Source organism: Borostomias antarcticus, assembly GCF_949987555.1.
Source record: "Borostomias antarcticus genome assembly, chromosome: 25".
NCBI classification, from domain to species: Eukaryota; Metazoa; Chordata; class Actinopteri; order Stomiiformes; family Stomiidae; genus Borostomias; species Borostomias antarcticus.
Window position 1 is genome coordinate 9,822,695 of NC_140258.1, and position 25,217 is coordinate 9,847,911.

The 25,217-nt window shown below is 44.1% G+C and overlaps 1 protein-coding gene across 1 annotated transcript; it reads right to left on the bottom strand.

The window, feature by feature from the left end:
* Positions 1 to 6,414: 6,414 nt before the first annotated feature.
* On the bottom strand, positions 6,415 to 11,574 carry fgf8a (fibroblast growth factor 8a; the record flags this gene model as incomplete). Its single annotated transcript, XM_084458542.1, has 5 exons — positions 6,415 to 6,699; positions 8,536 to 8,642; positions 10,330 to 10,510; positions 11,422 to 11,458; positions 11,543 to 11,574. The coding sequence occupies 5 exons, from the start codon at positions 11,572 to 11,574 to the stop codon at positions 6,415 to 6,417; spliced, it is 642 nt and encodes a 213-aa protein (XP_084314668.1).
* Positions 11,575 to 25,217: the final 13,643 nt, after the last annotated feature.

Sequence of the window (25,217 nt, forward strand, 5' to 3'; positions counted from 1 at the left end):
TGCTGGCTGACCCTCATTTCAAGTCAACATTCAAAGCGGTTATTGTCTGATTTTTTTCTATTACAGCTATAATAGGTCTGCTTGACTAGGGGATATGATATGTGATGTGAGGTCTATAGACGAATAACCATATAATGCCCATTTGGATTTTCTGGGGAGAGCTTAAACAGTAACAGATGTACAGAGCATCCTAATAATATTTTGTGTGAATGATATACATCACTTGCAAGCACACAACATCTTCTATGTCATGCTATGCATTTCACCCTCTTCTGTAAAAGTCAGAAGACACTGAGATTGCAAAACAATAACACACCTGTACTGTAAATGTAAATGTGTCTTATTTAGTCTTACTTACTTATTAACTTACTTATTTACTTTCTCGTCTGTCGGCTTCATATGTTGTTTGATCAGGAGTTTCATTTCATTTTCATTTATTTTATTTTATTTTATTTGTTAAGAGGGACAAGAACATTGATGAACATTCATGGAACATAAAATCTATGTGCATTTTATGTTCCTTGAATGTTCATCAATGCACCCAACCAATTATAGACCAGAAGCTAATTTCCAAAGGCAGTCCCCCTGCCAGGAATTAAAGGCTGTTCCTAGTGGATACAAAGGTTAGGACATGGCAGGTATAAAAACAACAGAGAAAATATACATAGTTTAATGGTACACAGCAGAATACAGTATATATACCATGTTCAAAATCCTAGTACAATAGCTAAGGCTCCTATGCTATATGTCCTGCCATACATATAGCTATACGTTTTACTATACTATATATACTATACTATACTAACTATACTAAGCTATACCATACTATACACCATACTATACTCACTATACTAAGCTATACCATAGGCTACATACTCTATACTATACTACACTAACGATGTGTACAGGGCTGGTTTGAGACTAGCCATGCTTTTTGCTGTCTTTTGAAAGTGCTATAGGTGGGGCATTCCCTAATTGTTGGGGGTAGACTGTTCCACAGATCACCACCTCTGACAGACAAGACAGTCTGGCTAAAGGTGGTGCATCTATGGGGTTTCTCACAGTCTCCTCTGGCTGTGGCTCGGGTGGTCCTGTGGGCGGGGCATTCGGCTTTCCTTCTAATAAATTCAGTTAGAGGAGGGGGCGCGAGGCCATTAAGAGTTTTATATGCCAAACAGACTGCTTTGTAGCATTTAAGATTCTCAAAGCTTAGGAATTCATGTTTGGTCAGGATATTACAGTGGTGGTAAGATTGTTTTTTCTTGTCGAAGACCAATAGGTCCCCTATTGTACACAGTGATTTGATGGGTTTGAGGGTAGTTGCCCAAGTAAAGGACCAGCTCGACAGACAATACTCAATGTGAGCGAATATCCTGGAATAAAGATACACTTGGGCTGCCTTCTATGGTAAATTACTCCTGATGTATCTTAAGTTTTGGAGATTGAATTTGACAGAGTTGCTCACTTATGTACAGTTATGGTATGTGATGTGTTGTTTGATCAGGGGTCATGGTGTGTGTTTGGCAGATATGCACCTCCTAGGTGGTGGTTTTTGTTTGGACTAAAGTGGCAACATGACCTCATTCAGCACAGTGACCACTTCGCTCACAGAGAAGTGACCGAAGTGCAACTACATCACTTAGAGGAACCCAAGGCCCGAGAGTTCCTTCCACTGACCCAAGTGTAACCAGGTCTGACAACTACATTCCTAACTGTAACAATAGGACCATAGAGCCACACAGTAGATGATGATACCTAAACATAGTTCATACTTATGCTTCACTAATAGATCTTTGAATGATGCCATGGTGCTAATTAGAACATGCCCTATGTCCTATAAGGATCTACCTGATTCCGGAATAAAAGTCCTTTTGATAATTAAGGGGGATCTTCTCAGTTGTATAGTATAAGCAAAACAGGGTGAATTACAACCATTAAATAACATAACAGTGATTTTGCATGACACTGTTTACTTCATTAGTATGTTTTGATATGAATTGTTCATAGAATTCACCAGGGCTGTTTGAGATTAGGATGTGTCATGGTGAAACAATTACTAAAAGTTAATCAAGCATATGAAAATACGTACAATGCTTAACGTTTAGCATCAGTAGCATCAATTTGTGCACATTCACATCACATTGGTCATCTGGCCTTTCAGTTACAACTGGCAGCCCCATAAGTCTTTGATCAGCTGTGCGCGACAGCACATAATTGAAATATGCAGATCGTTTTCTGGAGACTTGTCCCCTCGTTGAACACTGCACACTCTGAAAGGACAGTCCCAAACACTGGGACGTCGAAAAAAATCATTTATGGTCTGCTTTCCAGCTGAACTGTCATGGCTAAAAGGAAATGAAGAGGTTGGGAGGAGGGAGCTGGGGGGACGGAGGGGTGCGTTGGGGGGGTGTGGGGGTCTTCCCTTTTGATCTTTTTAGGGCAGAGCAGAAAGAGGGGAGTGGGGGGGGGGGGTTCTCCCTGAGCTGGCAAACACATTTAGCTGGTAATTGTTCAGATCATTCTGACAATCAGTCTTGGAAATGCATGGACAAACAAAAGTTTACAGCTCCAATTGGAAAAGTCAACAGGTCTCCCATAAGGCCTGTATATAAACAATGAACCGGTCGACTTGGGAGCTCCACTTTGATCAGTTGTTTGCGTTTCAATTATCCAGCCTGGTTTGGCTGCCATTGCAAGGAAAGCAGGGACATGGATTTCATGTCATGTTTACGGAAGATCAAACCACACTGTCTTGTAGGATTTCAGAATAAGATAGGCGTCGAGGAGTTGGTTGTACCTACCTCTGCACAAAACTCCAGGGAACTGGACAAGGATGAGGGTTTGTAGGGTTTTCATACACAGAAATTAGTAGATTATAGTATGAAGTTAATACGTTAAAAAGGACGAACACAATGTCAATATAAGGGACCCATGGGAGTAAATGTATGACATACCTGTGAACTTCTAAAGGAGATTTAACCCCTCAGATGCCTTGCTGGGGCTCTATATGCCAGCTTCCAGATCTGGGCCTGATAAAGTGCTGATTTATGGATATTGCTATTTTTTTCTAATACTAAAGTTAGTCATAGGCAGGTTAACTAGGACGTTTCTGAAGAAGTCCTAACTTTACTTATATTTCCCCTAATTAAGAAAAATGTTTCAGATGTTTTTAGTGGGTTTTGATGGGGGCACTTTGTGTCAGCGTGCAGCATGCAGGGTTGCTTAGGGAGGCAGGGTCGCGCTCCCTGCTCACCCCTACTATTCTACGGCCTCCGCAGGGGGGCTGGGGGAGGGGCTAAATTGCTCCCTAAGCAAATGAAGTAGGTAGCTCTGTTTGTTTATCCGGGGTTAAGGATGATGGTTGTGGCTCAATAAAACGGATGAAAGCGATTTTACCCCCTCTTTTCTGCAGCCGAATTGCTCCGCATTTGCATGGCATCACAGGCTACACAGAAGGTGTGATCTTTCCCACAACCTAGTCCCCCATCCCCAGGATCTATAGCGGCTCTACAGTCATAAGAGCCAACAAGAGTTGTAATGGAGAGGGCAGAGTAGAGCCCTAATTCAATTAATTTGTAGATAATGGGTTTCCAAGATAATACTAAACTATTGAGTGTGTCTTGCACAATAATGAATGTGTAGCTGGGTTGATATCTTTAAATTAATATAAATATTGAAACTAACCAGAAATCTATTATGTATCTTGCTGCAAATAATCATATTATTGAGCAATCTAGAAAAGCTGTTAGGTGTAATTGATAGATGTGGGGTTGAGGGGTCACTACAGAGAGCCCAAAGGGACATAAACCCCTGTTAATCCATTGTGGAAGGATTTAAACAGATTAATGTCAAGTGTTGTGTAGCCCATTTAATTCAGTGCTCAGTGGTTGAAGGGCTTCTCAACATCTGAGCACTAAATACAGTTCTCATATAATCTTAAATATTGGAGAAGAAAATACTTGCCTGATATGAATATGACTGATAAGATATGAAACACAAAGAGCCAACAGAGGCTGTGTCATATTTGAAATCAAGTCAAAAGCAAAAACTCAAGATCAGATCAAAGTTAAATCCAGATCTGATCTTTGATGACACCACACGCTCCAGGGAGTGAACTGCCATGTGGAGCTTCACAGTGAGGCCTTGCTCTAGTCTAGTATGTCTACTAGTCTAGTCTAGTATGTCTAGTAGTCTAGTCTAGTATGTCTAGTAGTCTAGTCTAGTATGTCTAGTAGTCTAGTCTAGTATGTCTAGTAGTCTAGTCTAGTATGGCCCACACAGCTCCACCATCAGGCCCTTCTTTTCCATACAAAGCTCCATCATGAACCCCTGCTATACCTTCATCTTATATCAGTTTAATTCTTGTGTGTGTTTGTGTGTGTGTGTGTTTGTTTGTGTGTGTGTGTGTGTGTGTGTGTATGTGTGTGTGTCTGTGTGTGTGTGTGTGTATCTGTGATTATATACACTTCTGATCCATCCAGGAAGAAGAACAAAACTGAATGGGAGAAGCATGCACCACCTAGTTTCTGCCATATTGCTTTCAGCTCATCTGTCCTATAATACTGTATACTGGATCTGAGAAGGCGGAATGAGCAACGGGAGAAATACACAGTTTCTTAGGATGAGATGCATCCTTGGTGATGAAGTGTTGAAGAAACATCAAAACCCATCCTGCCTCCCTCATCACCACTCTAACTGTGCCCGCCTCCCAAGACAATGTCCGCAAACAAACAAACACTCACACCGGGGATGTCCAATCAGATTATAAACACACACCGGGACTGTCCAATCAGATTAAGCCCTGGGGTGTGAGAAGGGAGGGAGATGAAACAAAAACAGCCGTCTGCACAAGAGGAGACATGGAGAGAGACAGTTACCGAGCCTGGGGAAACCAAAGCCTAAAACAAACACCGTTATCAACTCTACAGGACCAAAGCAGTGCTATCTTCCATAGGACTGACACATAGCGATGCGCCACAGAGGCTCTGATATCACATTGCCAAGTGTTTTCCCTGACCATGTAACCTGACCATGATAAATGTTGGACTCATGTCATATCCTGGTCAGGTGGAAAATGTGCAGTCTAAGCTGGTTACTTTCTTGCCAACTATAACCATATTCATGACTGTACCACAAGGTGGATGGTCAATAGTAAAGTCATTCAACTAAATATCTAGGCTTTAAACACTATGACCAAAATAATTTATTTGTATGTATTACTTAATCTTAGTTATAAGTACAGCACATAATATATTTAATTATTTAGTTCATAAAGTTAAATGGTGATAAGGCCTTACTTCTTGGTAAATGCACCTGTGATCTAGTGTGTGTTTGTTTGTGTGAGTGTGTGTGCGAGTGCATGTGTTTGCAAATGCATGAGTGTGTGTCACAATGTTGCATGTGAAAGTGTTGCAAATAAAAGGTTTCCTTTGGAATTACTACAACACCAAAGTGCAAAACATTCACACACTACTACTACACAAACAAGAGTATTGTATTGTAATGTACATTTATTACACATTTTTAAATAAATATTCCATCCTTAAAATTATTTTACACATCCTCAAATAAAAATATATTTATATAGGCCTATGTATAAAAACAGACATGGGGCACAAAAACAAATGGAGTTCCCTACATTTCAATACATTTTTACACACTCAAATTTACAGTTATAGCAGGAAACCTATGATAATCCAATGTAGCTGCCACATTTTTCATTAAACGTACTTAAAGCTTGGTTTGCTTTAGCTTTGTTTGTCTCCTTAGAGAACTCCAGAAGTAGCAAGGTCACGACACAGCAGTCATCAGAGGCGCTGTGGCTGTGTGTGGTGCTAAACATGCGACGTTACTACAACATAATACAGCGTTACTACGACGTCATGTAATGTCACTACGACATAATAGATCATTACTAATAACGTTAGGCAATGTTACTGCACAGTTAGACAATGTCGTACAATACAGCCCTCTTGAATGCAGCGCTGCTGTGTGAGTGTCTGTCTCTGAGCGCAGCGTTCTCTTAACAGTGCGGTCAAACTGGGCCCTTCAAGTGTCCTTGAGCAGCAGGTAAGAGTCCAGAACGACTCTGTTACGACTCGGAAAAGTCCACGTTCTACTGAAACTTCAGCACCTCAAATGTCTGATGTTGAGCTATGTGCATCTAAAATCAACTTTTATATACAGGTCAGTACTAAAAGTCTGGAGTAAAAAAATAGATCTTATTTGTTTGTTTGTTTTTGTTCTTTTTTTTTTTTTTACTTTAAGAGAAAAATAGAAAAACTACAAGTTAGGGTATAGTAATGCTCAGTACAAAATGTCTTTAGAGGAAATGAGGCAGAGGAGTTTGCTCCGGCTTAGTCAGTCAGTGTCTCTCTCCTCTCCCCTCCCACGTTCTCCCTCCGTCTTCGCCCCTTAGCGCTCGGCTGAGAAGCGTGTGCGTTTAGTCCTCCGGCTAAAGGGGTACTGGATGAAGTCGAAGGACCGGTGGTGGGCCTGGTGGGCCGGCTGCTGCCCGCGGGGAAGCCGCTTCATGAAGTGAACCTCGCGCTGGTGCTGACGGGTCCGCGAGCCTTTCCGTGGACGCCCGCGTCGAGTGAAGGCCATGTACCAGTCCTCGTAGCGAGCGTTCCTCAGCGCAGTGTAGTTATTCTCCAGGACGATCTCTGTGAAGATGCAGTCGCGTCCTTCCCCTTTTTTCTGTGGAAACACGTACGGTTAGTCTGGAGAGTCAGAAGGAGCTTTCTAAGATTTACAGATGGGAGATCAGATGTATGAAGGTTACCCTGCACAGTCTGTCTCTTTGTGCACGCACACACACAGCATACACATTCACCGCCCCCACACACACACACACACACACATGTACACATTCATCCCAACACACACACACGCAGCCTTCCCCACACGCATGTAGCATATGCTACAGTCATTACAGGCCCAGATCAGAGAGGGATGACAGTAAGCGATGACCCCCCCCCATCTACCCCCCTCACCAAACACACCGACGCCGGCTACCCGCGTCCACCCACAACTCACGGGTCAGCTGTCTGAGTCACGCCATTGCCGTTGCAAAAACCAAATACCTCTGGAGTTACTATTCCTCCCAATGTTTTTATCAGCTTTGAGTGTATTTTTTTTCATTCTGCTTCCATCTACTACTGCATTGTCTGTTAGCTTGTGGTTAAATATAATCAGAGTGCTCCTTGGGTTGAATATCAATCGATTGACCCTGAAATAATTCAAGTCTGCCCCCTTTGGCGCGTCAGTTTGATACCTCCTGAATTTTCTTCTACTCAATACTGCACTGCAGTGCTTGGTTAACGAAGCAATGACTTCGTATTGTATTGTTGATTGTGCAGGACAGACATGAAGAAGGCAGCCAGAGAAAGAATTTGAACTTCTGTGCCTAAGTTTATCAGACAAAGAATATAACCACATCACCTTGCTCCCACAGTTAGATAAGAGTTAAAAGATGGCATAATGTAGTGGGTGGTACATTCAATGTTTTTTTGTGAGGTACATTTTGGCTCTGGTGGGTTTTGTTCTGGAGTGAATTGTATTACAGGGTGAAGGAGTACTCAGATTTGTGCTATAAAAGGTAAGTATTTGCATCCACACACAGTCTTTGCAGATTTTGACTTTACTCTTTTACTGTTTACGTCAGACACTGTCACCGGCAGTACTAACCTAGTTCCATCCCACCGTCGGACAAAATGGATGGTTAAAAATAAACGTAGAGTCCAGCATGTACACACACACACACACACACGCAGGCAAGCACGCACACACACACGCACACGTACGCACGCACGCACACCAGGCTGTTGCTGAGCTGCTATGGCAGAGAGAGGCAGCTCAGGGCAGATGGTGCACCTGGCAGGGTTCTGGAGCAGGGGCGGGGGGCGGGGCTGGCAGCCCTGTTTATTAGCCAGCACAGCAAGAGAGGGCCACAGAGACACCTTCGGACCCTCACCACTCCACACACACACACACACAAACACACACACACACACACACACACACACACACACACACACACACACACACACACACAGAGAGAACCACCAAACAGAATGCTAGCCTTTTTGGAACCATAACCTATTAGAATCGTGGACAAAGTTAACCATTTAAAGATTTTAACCCCCCAGAGAAAAGAACAGGGCCCACATTTTGCCTGACAGAATAGGATACATAACATAAGTGCTATAAAAAGATATAAAATAACAACAATTTTGTGTCATACGACATGCTTCTTGCCTCCGTCACTGTAATGGCTGCTATTATACCGCAGCTCTAAAAATGTACCTCTCAAGATTCATCCCCTCTTGTTTAAAAGAGAAGGAACCTAAACTTAAATCAGATCTAAGCCAAAGGCCCAGCCAAGACAGGATGATCAAAATCTACCCACAACTGTGTTGTTAACATATACAAATATGGGCCAAGTTCAGCCTCTACCTGCTGTGTGCCTGGACAACCATATTATTGACATTACTGATGATACAGCAGATTGTCCAAAGGAACGTCTCCTCTTACCTTCCCAACCAGCTTCCCCCTCTTGTTCATGCAGATGTAGAATCCAGTCTCGGCCCCCTTGATCCGCACGCGACTTCCAAACGTGTCCGTCTCCACGATGAGCTTGGCTGAGGAAACAAATGAGTTTTATTAGCAAACGGGGCCGAGAGATCTGGCATTGTGCGTAGTGACATTTTGCTCACACACACATTCAAAAACATTCCAGGTTCTGGTGCACGCAACGCTCATCAGTTTCTCTCTCTTTCTAACACACACACTCACGCACACACAGACACACACAGGCACACACACACACAGGCACACACACACACATGCACAAACCTACTGGGACCATTCCTGAGGATTTATGCAAGCTTAAATTCTTGCAAAATGATAAAACCACGTGTAGCTCAATTCTTTGAAAGCTAAAGAAACCATCCTGAAAGGACATTCAGCGTTTTTCATTTTAATATAAATCTTCACTTCATACATGCAGACGTGCCGCGTGAGTCTCCAGCCTAGGACACACTTGGAAACACAGGTACTATAACAGAAGTTCCATGCATGGTTTCTCTGTGTAGACCTATGTCTCATCTGATCAAACAACATTTCGCAGTCATTTCGCACACACACACTCATGGGATTTGGCATTTAAAACCCTATTGGAACTGATAAAGAGTGATGCAATAATAGTAATATTTAATGCTTCTCACAATCTATTAGATTTAACTTTCTTTTTTTTAATGACACAGGATTTCATCAATGGATGCACAAACAGAACTGCTGCTATATTTTTCCCATTTTTATTTATTTAGTATTTTTTAAGAAAAGGCCGGTTCCCAGTTCTCTGGCCATGGTCGTCGTGACCGTTCTCTGACCTGCAGCTCGCAGTTCAAACTCAGGGATTGTGGCTGTGGCTACATTCAGAGGTTGGGGAACTGGTAAAGTTGAATAATGGGCCAAAGAGCACACCGCAAAATGTGTTACATCACTGGCTGTAATCTACCACTGGTAACTTGGCACCTCCACTCTCTAAGGGTGCATATCTTTTACAAATACAAAACATAGCTAATAGCAGTTCAGATAGTGTCATTTTCCTAAATTGCACCAGACAAACTATGGGTCAGTTTGCTACTACTTAAAGGCAACAGAAAACTATAGCCTATGTGGCACGTTAATGAATAAATGTCAATGTAAGTGAACATTAATGTACATTTGAAAATAGTGATTCAAAGTTTGAATAATAATAACTTTGTTTGTGTAGGCTACTCCAAGAACAGAAGATGTGTAAGTATGGAGCACGCAAAAATTGTGCGTAAAAGGCAGGCAGGGTGGCTACGATTCGGTGCCTATTTTAGTTCTACAAGTTAGAAGGAGAGAGAGCTGCAGGGAATGTTTAGGAGGTTGAAGTAGGATGACTTCTAATGGCTCTTCCAGACATAGGCTACGTATCTCTGGAGAATCACCTACAGCACAATCTAGAATCCATTTCCAATTTTTGGCGCTCCATGCGCGGCCTCTCAACAACACAACCAGAGGTCTTATTATCTACTGTCAAGAAACAGTTCAACTCGTCAACGTAAGATACTGGCTTTAATTGGAAAAATAAATATAATAATTTTGGTTAGCATATGGCCTACATTTGCTTAGGCCAACAGGTTCAGGGCTAAAAGGCCAAAGGTAGACTATGTGAAGTATGTCTATACTAGCCAAATAAAGTCAAACTGGTGATGGAGGATTGAGATGGATTAAAACAGTAAGATAAAATGCTGGAGTTTGTTTTTTGAAGCATGTGATGGATAACATTGGCCTTACCGTGAACGTCTCCGTCGTCCGCCATGGCGTTGATTTTCTTGTTGGGCAGAACCTGGACGTGCTTCCCGCTGGTTCGGCTATAAAGCTGGTAGGTCCGAATTAACCTGCGGCTCACGCGGTCCGTCACCTTACTCTGGTCGCTTACATGCTGCGTGAAATTAGGCGGGGACTGATTGGTTACCTGTCAGAAATTAGATGTCATAACAATCAGTGTCTGCAAAAATGGTTTTAGTTTTCTTACATATTACAGTAAGTTGTAGCCTATTTATAAGGCTACAGCATGGGTATATGTCTAAAACCAGCATAAGTCAATTTGGAGAGGCATTCCCAACTGTCTTTCCATTAACTAAAGCCTATATCTAAAATAAATAACTGCATAAAATGTGTCTTAAATCCAACCACGCAATGCCAAACGAAAGTCACAATCAAGGTAATTATGCACTATGATAATCGTGTGCGTAAAACAGTGAGTGTGGGGATATATAGGCTAGGTTAAGTTAGGTAGGTTATTTATTATCGTAAACCCTTTTCTATTTGAAATATTCATGGTATGCCATGACTCTGGGTAGGTGGACAGTGTGATGGAATGACAACGGAAACTTTGGCCGTCATTTTTGAATCCCCACGACATTTTTCACAGCCTCGCATTTCCCCGTGCGATGCCCCTTCTGTGCCCACGCATCCTGCAGTATGTTCACGAGGTACCTGCCAGGCTGTGACGCGCACCCGCTGGTACCCGCGCCGTGGGCCCCATCTGACAGTTGTATCACAATGAAACAGACTACTATGATCTCCCACCCTTCTCCCTTACTGGTGGCTATTATTACACTGTCGTCTCGGGCTCCAGCGACCCTAACCATATGTTGAAATATTTTTTAAGAAATGTAAATGCGTAAAATAACAAACTGCCCAATGCCATTTCGTGATTTCCCCCTGTATGTCCTCCTCGTGTCCTTTAATGCACCGACCAAGGCATTACAAAGATCACTGAGGTTTCCACCACCATGCATAGGCCTTCACAAACCGAATAACACAACCATTAATAGGCCTATACAGGCTAAACTGTTTATAAGGAAAGATCTTTGGACATACCTGAGCATAGTAGCAGAATGCAAAGAAGTGTAGGAATCTGGAAAGAGAAAGAAATAATGAGTTAGTCTATTAACACACACCAATCAATAGTAGCCTTGAGAGTCGTAGGAAATATACTTACAGATAACTCAAGCTAGATGGGGTGCGTCGCATGTTGATTGGGTAGATTGTTCCTCCGATAAATTCTGACTAGTGTTCCAAAGTCGAGGTTATTTGGTGAATATATGCCCGTTAAAGACACAGGTTTCGGTTGCACTTGATAATGTCCTGGCTCTCCAATGACTTCATTAAAATCCCAAACGAGCAAGGACGTATGAAGAGATGGATTTGAACAGAAATCGGGCTACATTCCACGCCAAATAAATGTCCATAACCCTTCTGTGCTAAACTGACACTGACGTCTGTACTAAGTTGACAGTAAAATGCCACAAGAGACAATGATAACTGATAACGATGATTAATGTTTAGGTTCTACTGATAAGTGTCTGTCAGGCAGGTTGCCCGATTAGCAAACGTCTAAGTACACTTGCAAGTAACTAAGAGGTGCATTCAAGTTTCCGAAAAAGCGCTAGAATATCCTACTAATGGTCAAATAAACTCTTTTACAAAGTGAAGCAAAAGAGATAAGGCCATCCAATGCCAACTGAGATGACAGTTCCAGCGCGGCGGTGTCACTAGCCTATTTGTAATTCCTACAACGGACTCCTCGGCCCCTGTCTTCCAGGGTTTATCCAGTTTCTGAGTGCGGGTAGGTCGTCTCCTCCGTGGTTGATGGACCGTGCGTGTCCCGTGCGCTCAGAGAGGGTGATGTTGTCTGTGTGCTCAGTAGTGTAGGACTGGCGACTCTGCCCGTCTCCCCTCCTCTAGTCCCATCCCAAGCTCCAATGTCAACCCCTTGTTCGCGCTTACACCCCTGGTTGAATTGGAAGGACGATCTGCAAGGAACAAGCCCCCTTTTTGCAGAACAAAAGCGCCCCCCCTCCCCCTGCATTTAAAACATATCTTCACCTGACGAGAAGTCAACACTTGCGCGGAGAAAGGAGGAGTCTTTCTTGCCAGCGCGCAATGACGCTTCTGCTCCGAATGGCCCTTGGAATTAATGAAATAAAAGGAGTTAGCGGGTTTACTTGTCATTGATCAGGCTATTAATAGCCCACGTATGCCACATCTAAAAAGTGGAGGAAGAAAATACATGTATTTTCAATACACCATGCTAAATGACTGTGTGTAGGCTATAGGCTAATCACGAAAATCTTTTTTTCTCATTTAAAACTTGAAATCATTAGGCTAAGTGTCTCAGTCGCTTTTTGGGTGAAACTGAGATGTGCCGCCGGGATGTGCCAGGTCACGTCGCTTGTGTATTGCAGGAGAAACGTGTGAGACATTAAAAGGATTACAGGCGATTAGCGTTTTTAAAACACCCCCTCCCAGTTCATTCAACCCAGCGCCTGAACGGCATAAAACGCATTGCGGTTTAAAATGTCCGTGAAGAAAACTAGATAAATGTATAAAGAAAAACAAACAGGCAGCATCATCAAAATTGGTCTAAAACGTCACTAATATACTCCGAGACAAGAGTATAAATTGAATTTATCTGAAAGATAACAACAGACAGGCCTATTCTAAAAACTAAAATCAAAAGTCACTTCATTAAGATCAGTCAGCACAATTAATAATAGACAACGCTACTTTAATGGGGCGTGGGCGAATGGGCCATTAGAGACAAGTCTTTAAATGAATCACCCCATTTCGTTTTTACCTTAAAGAGACGCACCAAACTACCCTCAAATTAACACCCTACTTTGCGCCTTTCTTACTGTGAGCGTCCATAATCAGAAACCTGTGTTTATTGATCATCCAGCAATTAATTAGGCTATGCTATGGTCAGTATCAATAGCCTACTATCCGCACGCGATGGTGAAACAATTAAGAGCCCTAACACAGGACAATCAAATATATTTAGACTAATGTGTTATTTTAGATCATGTGGCCTATAGTCTATAATGGCTAGATAGATGTTTGGTCTAGGCGTAGGTCTACTTCTTAGACTGTTCAATACATCCCCTGATTGGCTGGATACAATGGACCTGAGCTTGAAGGGTGCTCTGGTTCTTTGGACAGGACATGTACTTACTTACTGAGACTCTTAGATATCTTCTTCATATCTTGATACTTGAATCTTGCACAACCTTGTTTACTCAGGTAGTCACTTGTTTATTTATTGTTAGGGGCCAGGCAGCGTAGCTGCCGGAACCCTATTGTATTTGCCTATATTATTATTATTATTCTCCTTCCACTGAAGTCTAACTTCCCATGGACAAAAAATCACCAAAATTTGCACATAGCTCCAGTACTATATCCAAAGTCCTCAACCTGCATTGTAGGTCAATAAACCTGAAGGTGGCGCTACAGCAACAGTCTAAAGTTTAAAACTTAAAAAAATCATAACAAATCAGCCATAGGTGCTATCACTGTAAAACCACCACGTGAATGTAGTCCCAAGTGAGACAAAACCTTCATACACTTTGACCTTGCAGGAATTTTGAAGTCCATCACTCTGATTTCTTCATAAACTGTAAAACCTATCAAACATATCTCCTCCCACATTTTTTGTTCAATTGACACCAAAATTAATATACTGTATCTACAGACTGTCCTTACCAAAGGATCCTCACAGATTTTTGAAATATGAAAAATTGAGCCCACAGCACATCAAAAGGTTTCACTGTTAACAGTTTTGTATACAGTTCCTATTAATTCTCGCCAAATCAATGTCTGATCATCCTCATAAAAAGTGACAACATTGGCCACATATCCAAGATGTAGTATGATTTTTTTCAGAATTTTATCTCAAAAATTGAATTTTTAAAAATATGTTTAATTCTGTCCTCTGAAACCAACACTTCATACAGAGAAAACTACGTTATCCACAATCCAACGCAAGCTCAACGAATCGGAGACATCGCTGTTGGCAACACTACCCAACCCCCGCCGAGGATTACAATGACTAAATCGATTGATTGGCAACTGACTGAGTACACAGCGGCTGAAGTTAATGTTCAATTATGAAAAAAAAGCTAACAAAACCTGTAACCCACATTTTTCAATCAATTAACACTAAAGTTGCTACACTGGATCTTCAAACTGTCATTCACAAACTCATTGACCAGATTATTGAATTATCAAAATTGAGCTTACAATGCATGAAAATGTTTTACTTATTATTATTATTCTCCATCTTCCACTGAAGTCTAACTTCCCGTGGACAAAAAATCACCAAAATTTGCACAAAGCTCCAGTACTATACCCAAAGTCCTCAACCTGCATTGTAGGTCAATAAACCTGAAGGTGGCGCTACAGCAACAGTCTAAAGTTTAAAACTTAAAAAAAAATCATAACAAATCAGCCATAGGTGCTATCACTGTAAATCCACCACGTGAATGTAGTCCCAAGTGAGACAAAACTTTCATACGCTTTGACCTTGCAGGAATTTTGAAGTCCATCACTCTGATTTCTTCATAAACTGTAAAACCTATCAAACCTATCTCCTCCCACATTTTTTGTTCAATTGACACCAAAATTGATCTACTGTATCTTCAGACTGTCCTTACCAAACGATCCTCACAGATTTTTGAAATATGAAAAATAGAGCCCACAGCACTTCAAAAAGTTTTACTGTTAACAGTTCCTATTAATTCTCGCCAAATCAATGTCTGATCATCCTCATAAAAAGTGACAACATTGGCTACATATCCAAGATGTAGTATGATTTTTTCATAATTTTATCTCAAAAATTGAATTTTTAAAAATATGTTTAATTCTGTCCTCTGAAACCAACACTACATACAGAGAAAACTACATTACCCACAATCCAACGCAAGCTCCGAAGACATCGCTGTTGGCAACCCTACCCAGCCCCCGCCGAGGACTACAATGACTAAATCGATTGATTGGCAACTGACTGAGTACACAGCTGCTGAAGTTAATGTTCAATTATAAAGAAAAACAGACAAAACCTGTAAAAATTAATAAACATATCTCATCCCACATTTTTCAATCAATTAACACCACACAACTTGCTCCACTGGATGTTCAGACTGTAATTCACAAACTCATTGACCAGATTGTTGAATTATCAAAATCGAGCTTACAATGCATCAAAATGTTTTACAAATGTTTTTACGATACGATATGAATGTACAAAATTAACATTGGAATGTCAACTTTCTTGTTGTCCTCCTATTCTCTCGCTTATTGCTCCTAAACTTGTCGGAAATTGCCTGGCCCCGCCTCATCGCTGCGAAGCAGCTTTAATTACTCTCTTGTTATGCTATATTTTAATTTCTTGTATATTTTGTATCTGTAAATTTATATTTAAATGTGGACTTAGTATTGATTGTGCTTACTGTACACTGCTGCCTTAACAGCAATTTCCCCCCTGGAAATCAATAAAGTACTACCTACCTACAGTACTTACCTACCTACCTACCTACCTACCTACCTACCTACCTACCTACCTACCTACCTACCTTCCTACCTACCTACCCACCTACCTACCTACCTACCTACCTACCTACCTACCTACCTACCTACCTACCTACCTACCTACCTACCTACCTACCTACCTACTTACCTACCTACCTACCTACCTACCTACCTACCTACCTACTTACCTACCTACCTACTTACCTACCTACCTACCTACCTACCTACTTACCTACCTACTTACCTACCTACCTACCTACCTACCTACCTACCTACTTACCTACCTACCTACCTACCTACCTACCTACCTACCTACCTACCTACCTACCTACCTACCTACAGTACTTACCTACCTACCTACCTACCTACCTACCTATCTACCTACCTACCTACCTACCTACCTACCTACCTACCTACCTATATATCTAATAACATTGTAATCTGAAGCCACAACATCATCTTAAAAACAGCAGCAAGCTTTTACATTTTGAGATATGAAACACATCAAGTGTCCAGTCAAAGTGGTTTTATCATAGACTTTTAATTCTACAAACTACAGTTGGATGAAAATATTTACAGTTAAAATATCAGACTGAGGTAAACTCTGTAAGATTGGGGACAGTTAAATGGATGCATTAGCCCTGGGACTATACTTTACAAATCACTATCAATTCTAACTTGTCATCCTGCCAGCAATTACCCGATTGAACCACCGAGGGGCGCCACAAAGTATGTCTGCAGGATGCATTAATTGTCTCTGAGAATAATTTAGAAACTCTGTAATTTAAACTAAACAGGCTATTCAAAACTGAAAAGTACATGAAGATCACTTAAACTAAAAATTTAAGTCCACCATCTTCCTCTTTTAGCGATTCATGGAGGTATCTTCAATCTATGGATGTATCTTCTCAGTTGTCAGACTCCTCGTTGTTAGTTTAGTTTGTTTTTCTGTTACCACCCCTCCCTCCTATTAGTGTGTGTGTGTGTTTATGTGTGTGTGTGTGTGTGTGTGTTTGTGGGTGTGTGCGTTCGTTACACCTTCTGTGGCAACCTTCTGTGGTATACTTTGTGAGAGAGAGAGGGTGTGGGGGGGTAGTGGTGAGTATGGATGTGGCTTTACATGTGTATGAGTATTGATTGTTGCTGTGTGTGTGTGTGTGTGTGAGCGAACATAAGTGTATGTCAAAGTCTATGTGTGTGTGTGTGTGTGTGTGTGATGAGCGGCAGGTAGCTGCCACTCTGAAGGCCGGCACAGGGCCTAGCTGCCCTCCCCTTAACCCCAGGAGCCCCATATCCATCAGCAGCCCTGCGGGGGTCCCCCCCCCCCCCCCTGCTCCCCCTCCCCCACTCCACTCTCCCCTTCCCACTACCCCTCTCTCCCTACCCCTCTCTCCCCTTCTCACTACCCCTCTCTCCCTACCCCTCTCTCCCCTTCCCACTACCCCTCTCTCCCTACCCCTCTCTCCCCTTCTCACTACCCCTCTCTCCCTACCCCTCTCTCCCCTTCCCACTACCCCTCTCTCCCTACCCCTCTCTCCCCTTCTCACTACCCCTCTCTCCCTACCCCTCTCTCCCCTTCCCACTACCCCTCTCTCCCTACTCCACTCTCCCCTTCCCACTACCCCTCTCTCCCTACCCCTCTCTCCTCTTCCCACTACCCCTCTCTCCCCTTCCCACTACCCCTCTCTCCCTACCCCTCTCTCCCCTTCTCACTACCCCTCTCTCCCTACCCCTCTCTTCCCTTCTCACTACCCCTCTCTCACTGCCTCATTCTCCTCCAGTAGCCCTCTCTCCCTCCTTTACTCTTCCCCCATCACTGCCCCATTCCCCTCTCTCTCTCCTTCTGCATTCTCTTTTCCACAACTTCTCTCCCCCTCCCTTCACACACTCCTCCATGTCTTCCTTCCCCTTTCCTTCTCCCTCCGACCTCTCATCCCTATACCACCTCTCCCCTCCGCCCTCTCATCCCTATACCACCTCTCCCCTCCGCCCTCTCATCCCTATACCACCTCTTCCCTCCGCCCTCTCATCCCTATACCACCTCTCCCCTCCGCCCTCTCATCCCTATACCACCTCTCCCCTCCGCCCTCTCATCCCTATACCACCTCTCCCCTCCGCCCTCTCATCCCTATACCACCTCTCCCCTCTCATCCCTATACCACCTCTCCCCTCCGCCCTCTCATCCCTATACCACCTCTCCCCTCCGCCCTCTCATCCCTATACCATCTCTCCCCTCTGCCCTCTCATCCCTATACCACCTCTCCCCTCCGCCCTCTCATCCCTATACTACCTCTCCCCTCCGCCCTCTCATCCCTATACCACCTCTCCCCCCCGCCCTCTCATCCCTATACCACCTCTCCCCTCCGCCCTCTCATCCCTATACCACCTCTCCCCTCCGCCCTCTCATCCCTATACCACCTCTCCCCTCCGCCCTCTCATCCCTATACCACCTCTCCCCTCTGCCCTCTCATCCCTATACCACCTCTCCCCTCCGCCCTCTCATCCCTCTACCACCTCTCCCCTCTGCCCTCTCATCCCTATACCACCTCTCCCCTCCGCCCTCTCATCCCTATACCACGTCTCCCCTCTGCCCTCTCATCCCTATACCACCTCTCCCCTCCGCCCTCTCATCCCTATACCACCTCTCCCCTCCGCCCTCTCATCCCTATACCACCTCTTCCCTCCGCCCTCTCATCCCTATACCACCTCTTCCCTCCGCCCTCTCATCCCTATACCACCTCTCCCCTCCGCCCTCTCATCCCTATACCACCTCTTCCCTCCGCCCTCTCATCCCTATACCACCTCTTCCCTCCGCCCTCTCATCCCTATACCACCTCTCCCCTCCGCCCTCTCATCCCTATACCACCTCTCCCCTCCGCCCTCTCATCCCTATACCACCTCTCCCCTCCGCCCTCTCATCCCTATACCACCTCTTCCCTCCGCCCTCTCATCCCTATACCACCTCTCCCCTCTCTTTCCCCTCCACCCCACTTCTCTCTGGCCTGGATGAAAGCATCTGCCAGCCCTCCTCTCAGCCTCTCTCCTCGCTCCAGATGACCTGTGTTACTGGGCCCATAAGACCAGAAATAAGTCATCGTAAAGCACACAACTTCACTGAGTTTGTCAAGCGTAGACCAACACCACACACACCCAGGGGAGTAACAGTCAAGTGTTAACCATCATGACGGCCCAGGGTAGAATACTCAAGGGAATTTTGCTTTGAAGGTGAGAGTATTTATATCCACAGATTATTGAATTAATAGACAACATAGCAAAAAAAATAAATCCTCTGGTTAATGTAATTTAAAGCAGATAAATGAAGTCACGGACCAGAGGCTTGTGTGTAGCCCTGCAGTACCTCAGCCTCTCACTGACTTTCTCAGACACCCAACTCATTTGGTGTGTGATTGCAACGTTTTATCCATCTGGATGGATGGAGAAAGAGAGAGAAGCATACAGAGAGAGAGAGAGAGAGAGAGAGAGAGAGAGGAGGAGGGGGGGGTCTCTCCCTGGCATCTACTTAGGCCCTGACCACAGTTCCATTCCCAGTCTTAAAGCCAGGGGTGCTTTCATAGCCCCACTGGGCTCACCCAGATATATGTTTCACCCAACACATGCTAGTAGTAATACCTATACCATATGAGCACAAGCATGGCCCAACACCATGGTTTCAGCATTAGACATACCGTAGGACTGGACCCTGCGCTGGTATCACTGTAGGATTGTATCTGCTCATGTCCTCATCATCGGCGACAATAAAGAGTTACTAGCCCAACAAAACATGATTATGAGATGTGCTCTCTCTCAAGCCCGAGGCAACTTGACTACTCCTTTCGTGTAAACATATTCAGGCCTGTATGTCCTATTGACATGTTTACTTACATTGGGTTACCTGGAAAATGGAGGTGTCAAACATGTGGTTTTAACTGTTCTGTACGTTAGGGCTGACCAACCAGACTGAACGCGCCCTTTGAACCCTGATTACGCGCCACTCGCGACCACACACTCCTAATTACACACCCAGACCTACACACTCAATTACACACTGCCCTCTGACGTGCGAGCACACACACGCCTCCCCACACGCACGCACGCACGCGCGTACACACACACACACACACACACACACACACACACACACACACACACACACACACACACACACACACACACACACACACACACACACACACACACACACACTTTAGTGGACTTAGAGCCCACCATGACTCTAACCCATCTCTTTTTGACCCAGCAGTGGAAGGTCAAAGAGAGGAGTGGTAGTTTTTATCTGCATGTACCGTCTCTGCCATGGAGGTGTGAGTGTGTGTGTTCAACTGACGCATGTTTCACACTCAGGTCGAAGGTAGCATTCAGTTCTACTACATGTTTCACACCTGGTATTGAGGTTGACATTTAAACATTGGCTCACAACGACTGATCTGGTCCACCCCATGCTTTCCACACACACACGCAGACACACACACACACGCACGCGACACATCCATGGCACGCACACACCTTTAACGTTGGGGTCACCTAGCGTGGTTCACACGGTCTGCACTTGACGGTGGAGGAGGTAGGTTTGGATGTCCTCCAAACGTTGCCATGTTCTCAGCACATTCACATAGGTTCTCCCGTATGTGCTTTTCACATCTGTCCTCTGCTAACGCCATCCACACTACGAGCGCCACACAGTCACATGGGGCCGGGGCCGTAAAATACCTGGCAGCCTATCGCTGCGGAGAATTAGAGGGACTGACTGAATGAGTAAATGTCTGAAACCACTGCAATGACCGGTCTCAGCTTACACACACAGGCATATGGGCAGGCAGGCATACACATCACTCACACACACGCACACACACACCAACAGAGTGAGGTAGATGGGGGCAAGGAGGGAGAGTCCTGCTTTCATATGTTTAACGGAAAAAGCGTGGGAAATTGTTCCCACCAGTTGGCAAATAGCGTGCTGCAGACTTGCGTGGGTTTTGAGGCCTGGAGTAACGGAAGCCCCATTCACATTGATGGGCTCATAGTGTGAGGTGGCGGGAGAAGTATTCCAGTGATTAAAATCCCAACTGTTTCTTAAGTTCGTGTGTGTGTGTGTGTATGCGTGTGTGTGTGTATGTGTTTGGTGAAATTGAGTATTGGGATATTGTCGTTGCCTGACTATGATGACAACGGTTAAGAGGTGACATCACAGGCCCTTTACTGAATATGGAGGTCACCACGCACCAATCTCCTGATAGGGTGAAACCCTACATTGGAAACTAAATCTAAAAATACATTGTAAACCGTTTAACAAAGCCAATAAAATGGGAACACAGGGAGAGAGACAGAGAAAGATGGGAAGGGGAAAGTCCCCTACTCCCCACATATGTATCGGTCAACTCTCACCTCTTCTTCTCTCATATCTTCCCATCTTTCCACTTTCCCTCTATCTCATTTGATGAAGGCCAGAGCAGTGGGATATATTTTCTTGTATATTCCACTTCCCTTACCCCCCATTGGTCAATACAGCTACTGTGTCTGACTTTGCCGAGTGATTGTGGTGCAGCACTGATATAAATCCCCCCCACCTACCATGACAATGACATTAGGCCCACCCTAGCAGACTGGTCCGGGGTCAGCAGTACAGTCCTCACATTCCTGGGACGCCAGGGGCCATATGGACAAGGAGCTGAGTGGAGCAGCATGTGTGACGTCTCTGACAGACGTGGTTGCACACACACACACACACACACACACACACACACACGCTTGTAGAATGCTGCACACACAAACACGCTCGTACAGGCGTACGCACCATACATATTCCACTATAGAGATTAATCTACAAATGTGGCCCCAACAGTCCCACACACTGAAGACCACATAGGTAATGTGAAAAACTATGGGCACTACATGGTATATAACCAAAAGCTATGTAATACATGGTATATAACCAAAAGCTATGTAATGCTAAGCTACAGTAAGTATCTCGTCTCACTCTACAGTGCAATCAAAATGACCGCCAATATTAGCACAGTATCACACATTTTATCTATGTGGGTGGGCCATGTGGGCAGCAATCATGGAATCAAAGCCTGTAATTGGTCAAACTTAGAAACAAATCAAGCTGTAATTGGTCCACAGTCTGTATTGTATTCCCCTGTCGGTTCTCTGGTCTAACTACCTCCCGATTGTAAGGAACAGTATAGCCATAGTACATCTCTACAGAGAGGTTCCGTCAACGTTCTCTCAACATTGCACCATATTCATTTCTACCAGTACCCAGACAACGGTGCACCGTGACCCGTCTCTGCACTCACGGCAACAACCAGAGAAGGAGCGGAGGAAAAAGAGAGAAGGAGGGAGGGAGGGCAAGAAGTAAAGTGAGAAAAAGAGAGAGAGAGAGAGGGGAGGGGGGGGTTGCACTAAGTAGAGTGAGTGAGTGACTGAGAGAGAAGGAAGGAGGGTAGAAGAGAACAGAGAGGGGGGGATCAGCAAACGAGCGAGGGGATAAATTGAAAAAGCAGAGGGGGCGTGGGGTCTTGCAGGAATTCGGGAGCGAGGGGAGAGTGGGAGAGAGGGAGCGAGGGCCGGGCTGAAAAGAGCGAGGAGGCAGCGTGTTGAGAGCTGTTGTGTTTCAGAGGTCCCCTTCAAAGCAGCCCAGCTCCTGATGTCTTTACCATGCGCTGCTCAGGGAGCCGGCCTGGAGGCTGCCGGCTGGACAGGCTGCGCTCCGCAGCGCCGAGGCAGGCGAGGCCCGGTGGGACCGGTGGGGCTCGCGAGCGGCCGGGAACGGGGCTTAGGTAGTCTGTGAAATGCAAGCCGAGTCTGCCGGAGTGCAGCGGTCTGAGTGAACCTGCGCGAAGCAGGCGCGAGGCGGTCATAAGGCAGACACGGGGGGCTCCGTAAAGGTGACATAACAGGGGTGTTTGTGCTGAGAGCCGGGGTGAAGTAGTCTGACTCAACGGATGGAGGTTTTGGGGTTAAGCCTTGTCAATGGTTTATTACTGCCCAATCAGCGGCGGCGATTCATGTGGACGGCCAATCAGTGGCGATGGGATATTCTCCCAGACTATAGCTGTGTTCGGAATCGCTCCCTATTCACTATATAGGGCGTCAGCCATTTTGTTTGTAGTGTCCGAATTCTCCACGGAATTTTCGTTCCCTATATAGTCCACTATTTATTACCCACAATTCACCTTAATTTGCAGGGAACAGCGCATGTACCCTACATTTTCTCAGTTCCCTAGGTAGTTCACTACATGATGAACCCTATATAGGGAATAGGGAGTGAGGGAACGAGGGAGCTTATGTGAAACAACAACTACCTCGCAACCGCTCCGCCGAAGACGATTGTGATTGGTTTAAAGAAAAACAGTTTTTCCCCCCTATCCTTGAATGGTAATGAGTCCATCCAGACCTTTCTCCAGCTATGGCACAGCGTAAACCAAGTGTGGAGGCAGGTCTAGCCATGCGAGACTAGGGGGAAATGTCCCTACAGAGTGATCCTCTCACACACACACACACACACACACACACACACACACACACACACACACACACACACACACACACACATACACACATACACACACACACACCATCTGCCAAACAACACCAGTTCATGCTCCCTCGGACTGTTGTGTAAAGTTGTCATTGCAACTGGAATGTTACCTCTGCACAGCCAGCCTGGTGAAGTCATGTAGTCAAGAAGCTCGCATGACCTGGTGGGCAGGAGGGTGACCCAAAACTCTCAGGTTTAATGTAACTGTGATACTAGTGTTGGGGCCATCCTCACAGGTCCAAAATGTTGGGCTTGTCCGGACCTGTTCAAACATAGATCCAAACCCTAATGGCACAAGAACAACTGGAGGAGGAGTGAGGAGACCCGTAGCTAATCGGACCCAATTTTTTCAAAGGTTGCTCCGACCAGTTGTTTGGACCCAATGTAGAAAAAAAGGGGTTAAGCTTGTTTCTCAGCAAATTAAAATATATATATTTTATAATTTTGATTGAATTATTTTAAGAAAAAATCATTAGGCTAAAATTAAACATTTATTTAAGATTTTGGTTCTAATGGCAACCCATTTATCTTTCAGTATTATAAAGTCAATAAAAGAAGGTTGTGATAATCCTGTTATAGTCAATATGCTCAAGACATGGAGATCAGTCAGATGCTGTTAGCAGAGTACAGATGTGAAAACCAGAAATGACAGATGCTGCTTTTAAGTTATTGCTTGATAAACACATAAACAGACTACATGATTTGTTGGTCGTTAATAACTTAATGTCATTCAAACTGGTGGTTCATAAATCCACCACCTCCCAAAACAGGATTTTTTCCACTTCTTATAATTCAGACATATTATGATTCCCTTATTATTCCTGTGAAGTCTTCTATAGAAAGGATGCTATTCCAGATACTAGAGAAAGTGTGTATGTTTAATTTATGATGCTTTGGGGGAGTGTAAACTGATAATGAAACATGGGACGATGTCTGGAGATTTACTAAAACAATATCAATTTGTAACCCAATCCAATTAAAGATTATACATAGATTGCATGTACATTTCCTAACCTTAGACATGCTTTAATCCCTCCTCCCCCCAGCGTGTCTTAAACCAGGATTGGCACCATTACACAATTCCTATGGTCATGCTACAAATTGCAAGCATACTGGTCCAAGATCAATCGCTCCACAAAATTGAAAAGATTCTGGTGTTGATTTAGAGCTTGAACCATTTGCTATTAGATCTCTCCCTTGTAGGCAAGTATCCTCTACAGGCAATAGAAGGCTCTGTACCATCCTTAAAGTCGCACTGAAATGAAAAAAGCATTCTGTCCCATTTTGGTTCACATAATTGGTCATATTGTTCACCTATTCAACGAATAGAAAAAAATTACAAAATTCTACTTTTGTTGTAATCTTATATCAAAGTATTTAATTTCTTACTTCCTGGAAAACGGTAGGTCACGTGCAATGACGACAACAGGTACCTTAGATTTTAGACCAATAATCTCACAACATCCACCCGTTAATCAACACTATCCTTCTATTGAATCTGTCTAAAGTTCTTAAAACCCGTCCACTTGTCAATGTTCCAATCAAATTCCTCTAAACATATGTCCCACCCTCATAGCTTGTTTGCGTCGGAAATACGTCAAACTACGGAAGTTAGATGATCTCAAACGTCCGTTTCAGTGCGACTTTAATTACGCAGCAAAAAAAATAATTCTGCTACAGTGGATAAGTGACAAGGTCCCGTCTGTGAGAGACTGGCACAAAGTGTTGTTCAACTTGGTGCCACTTCTATATA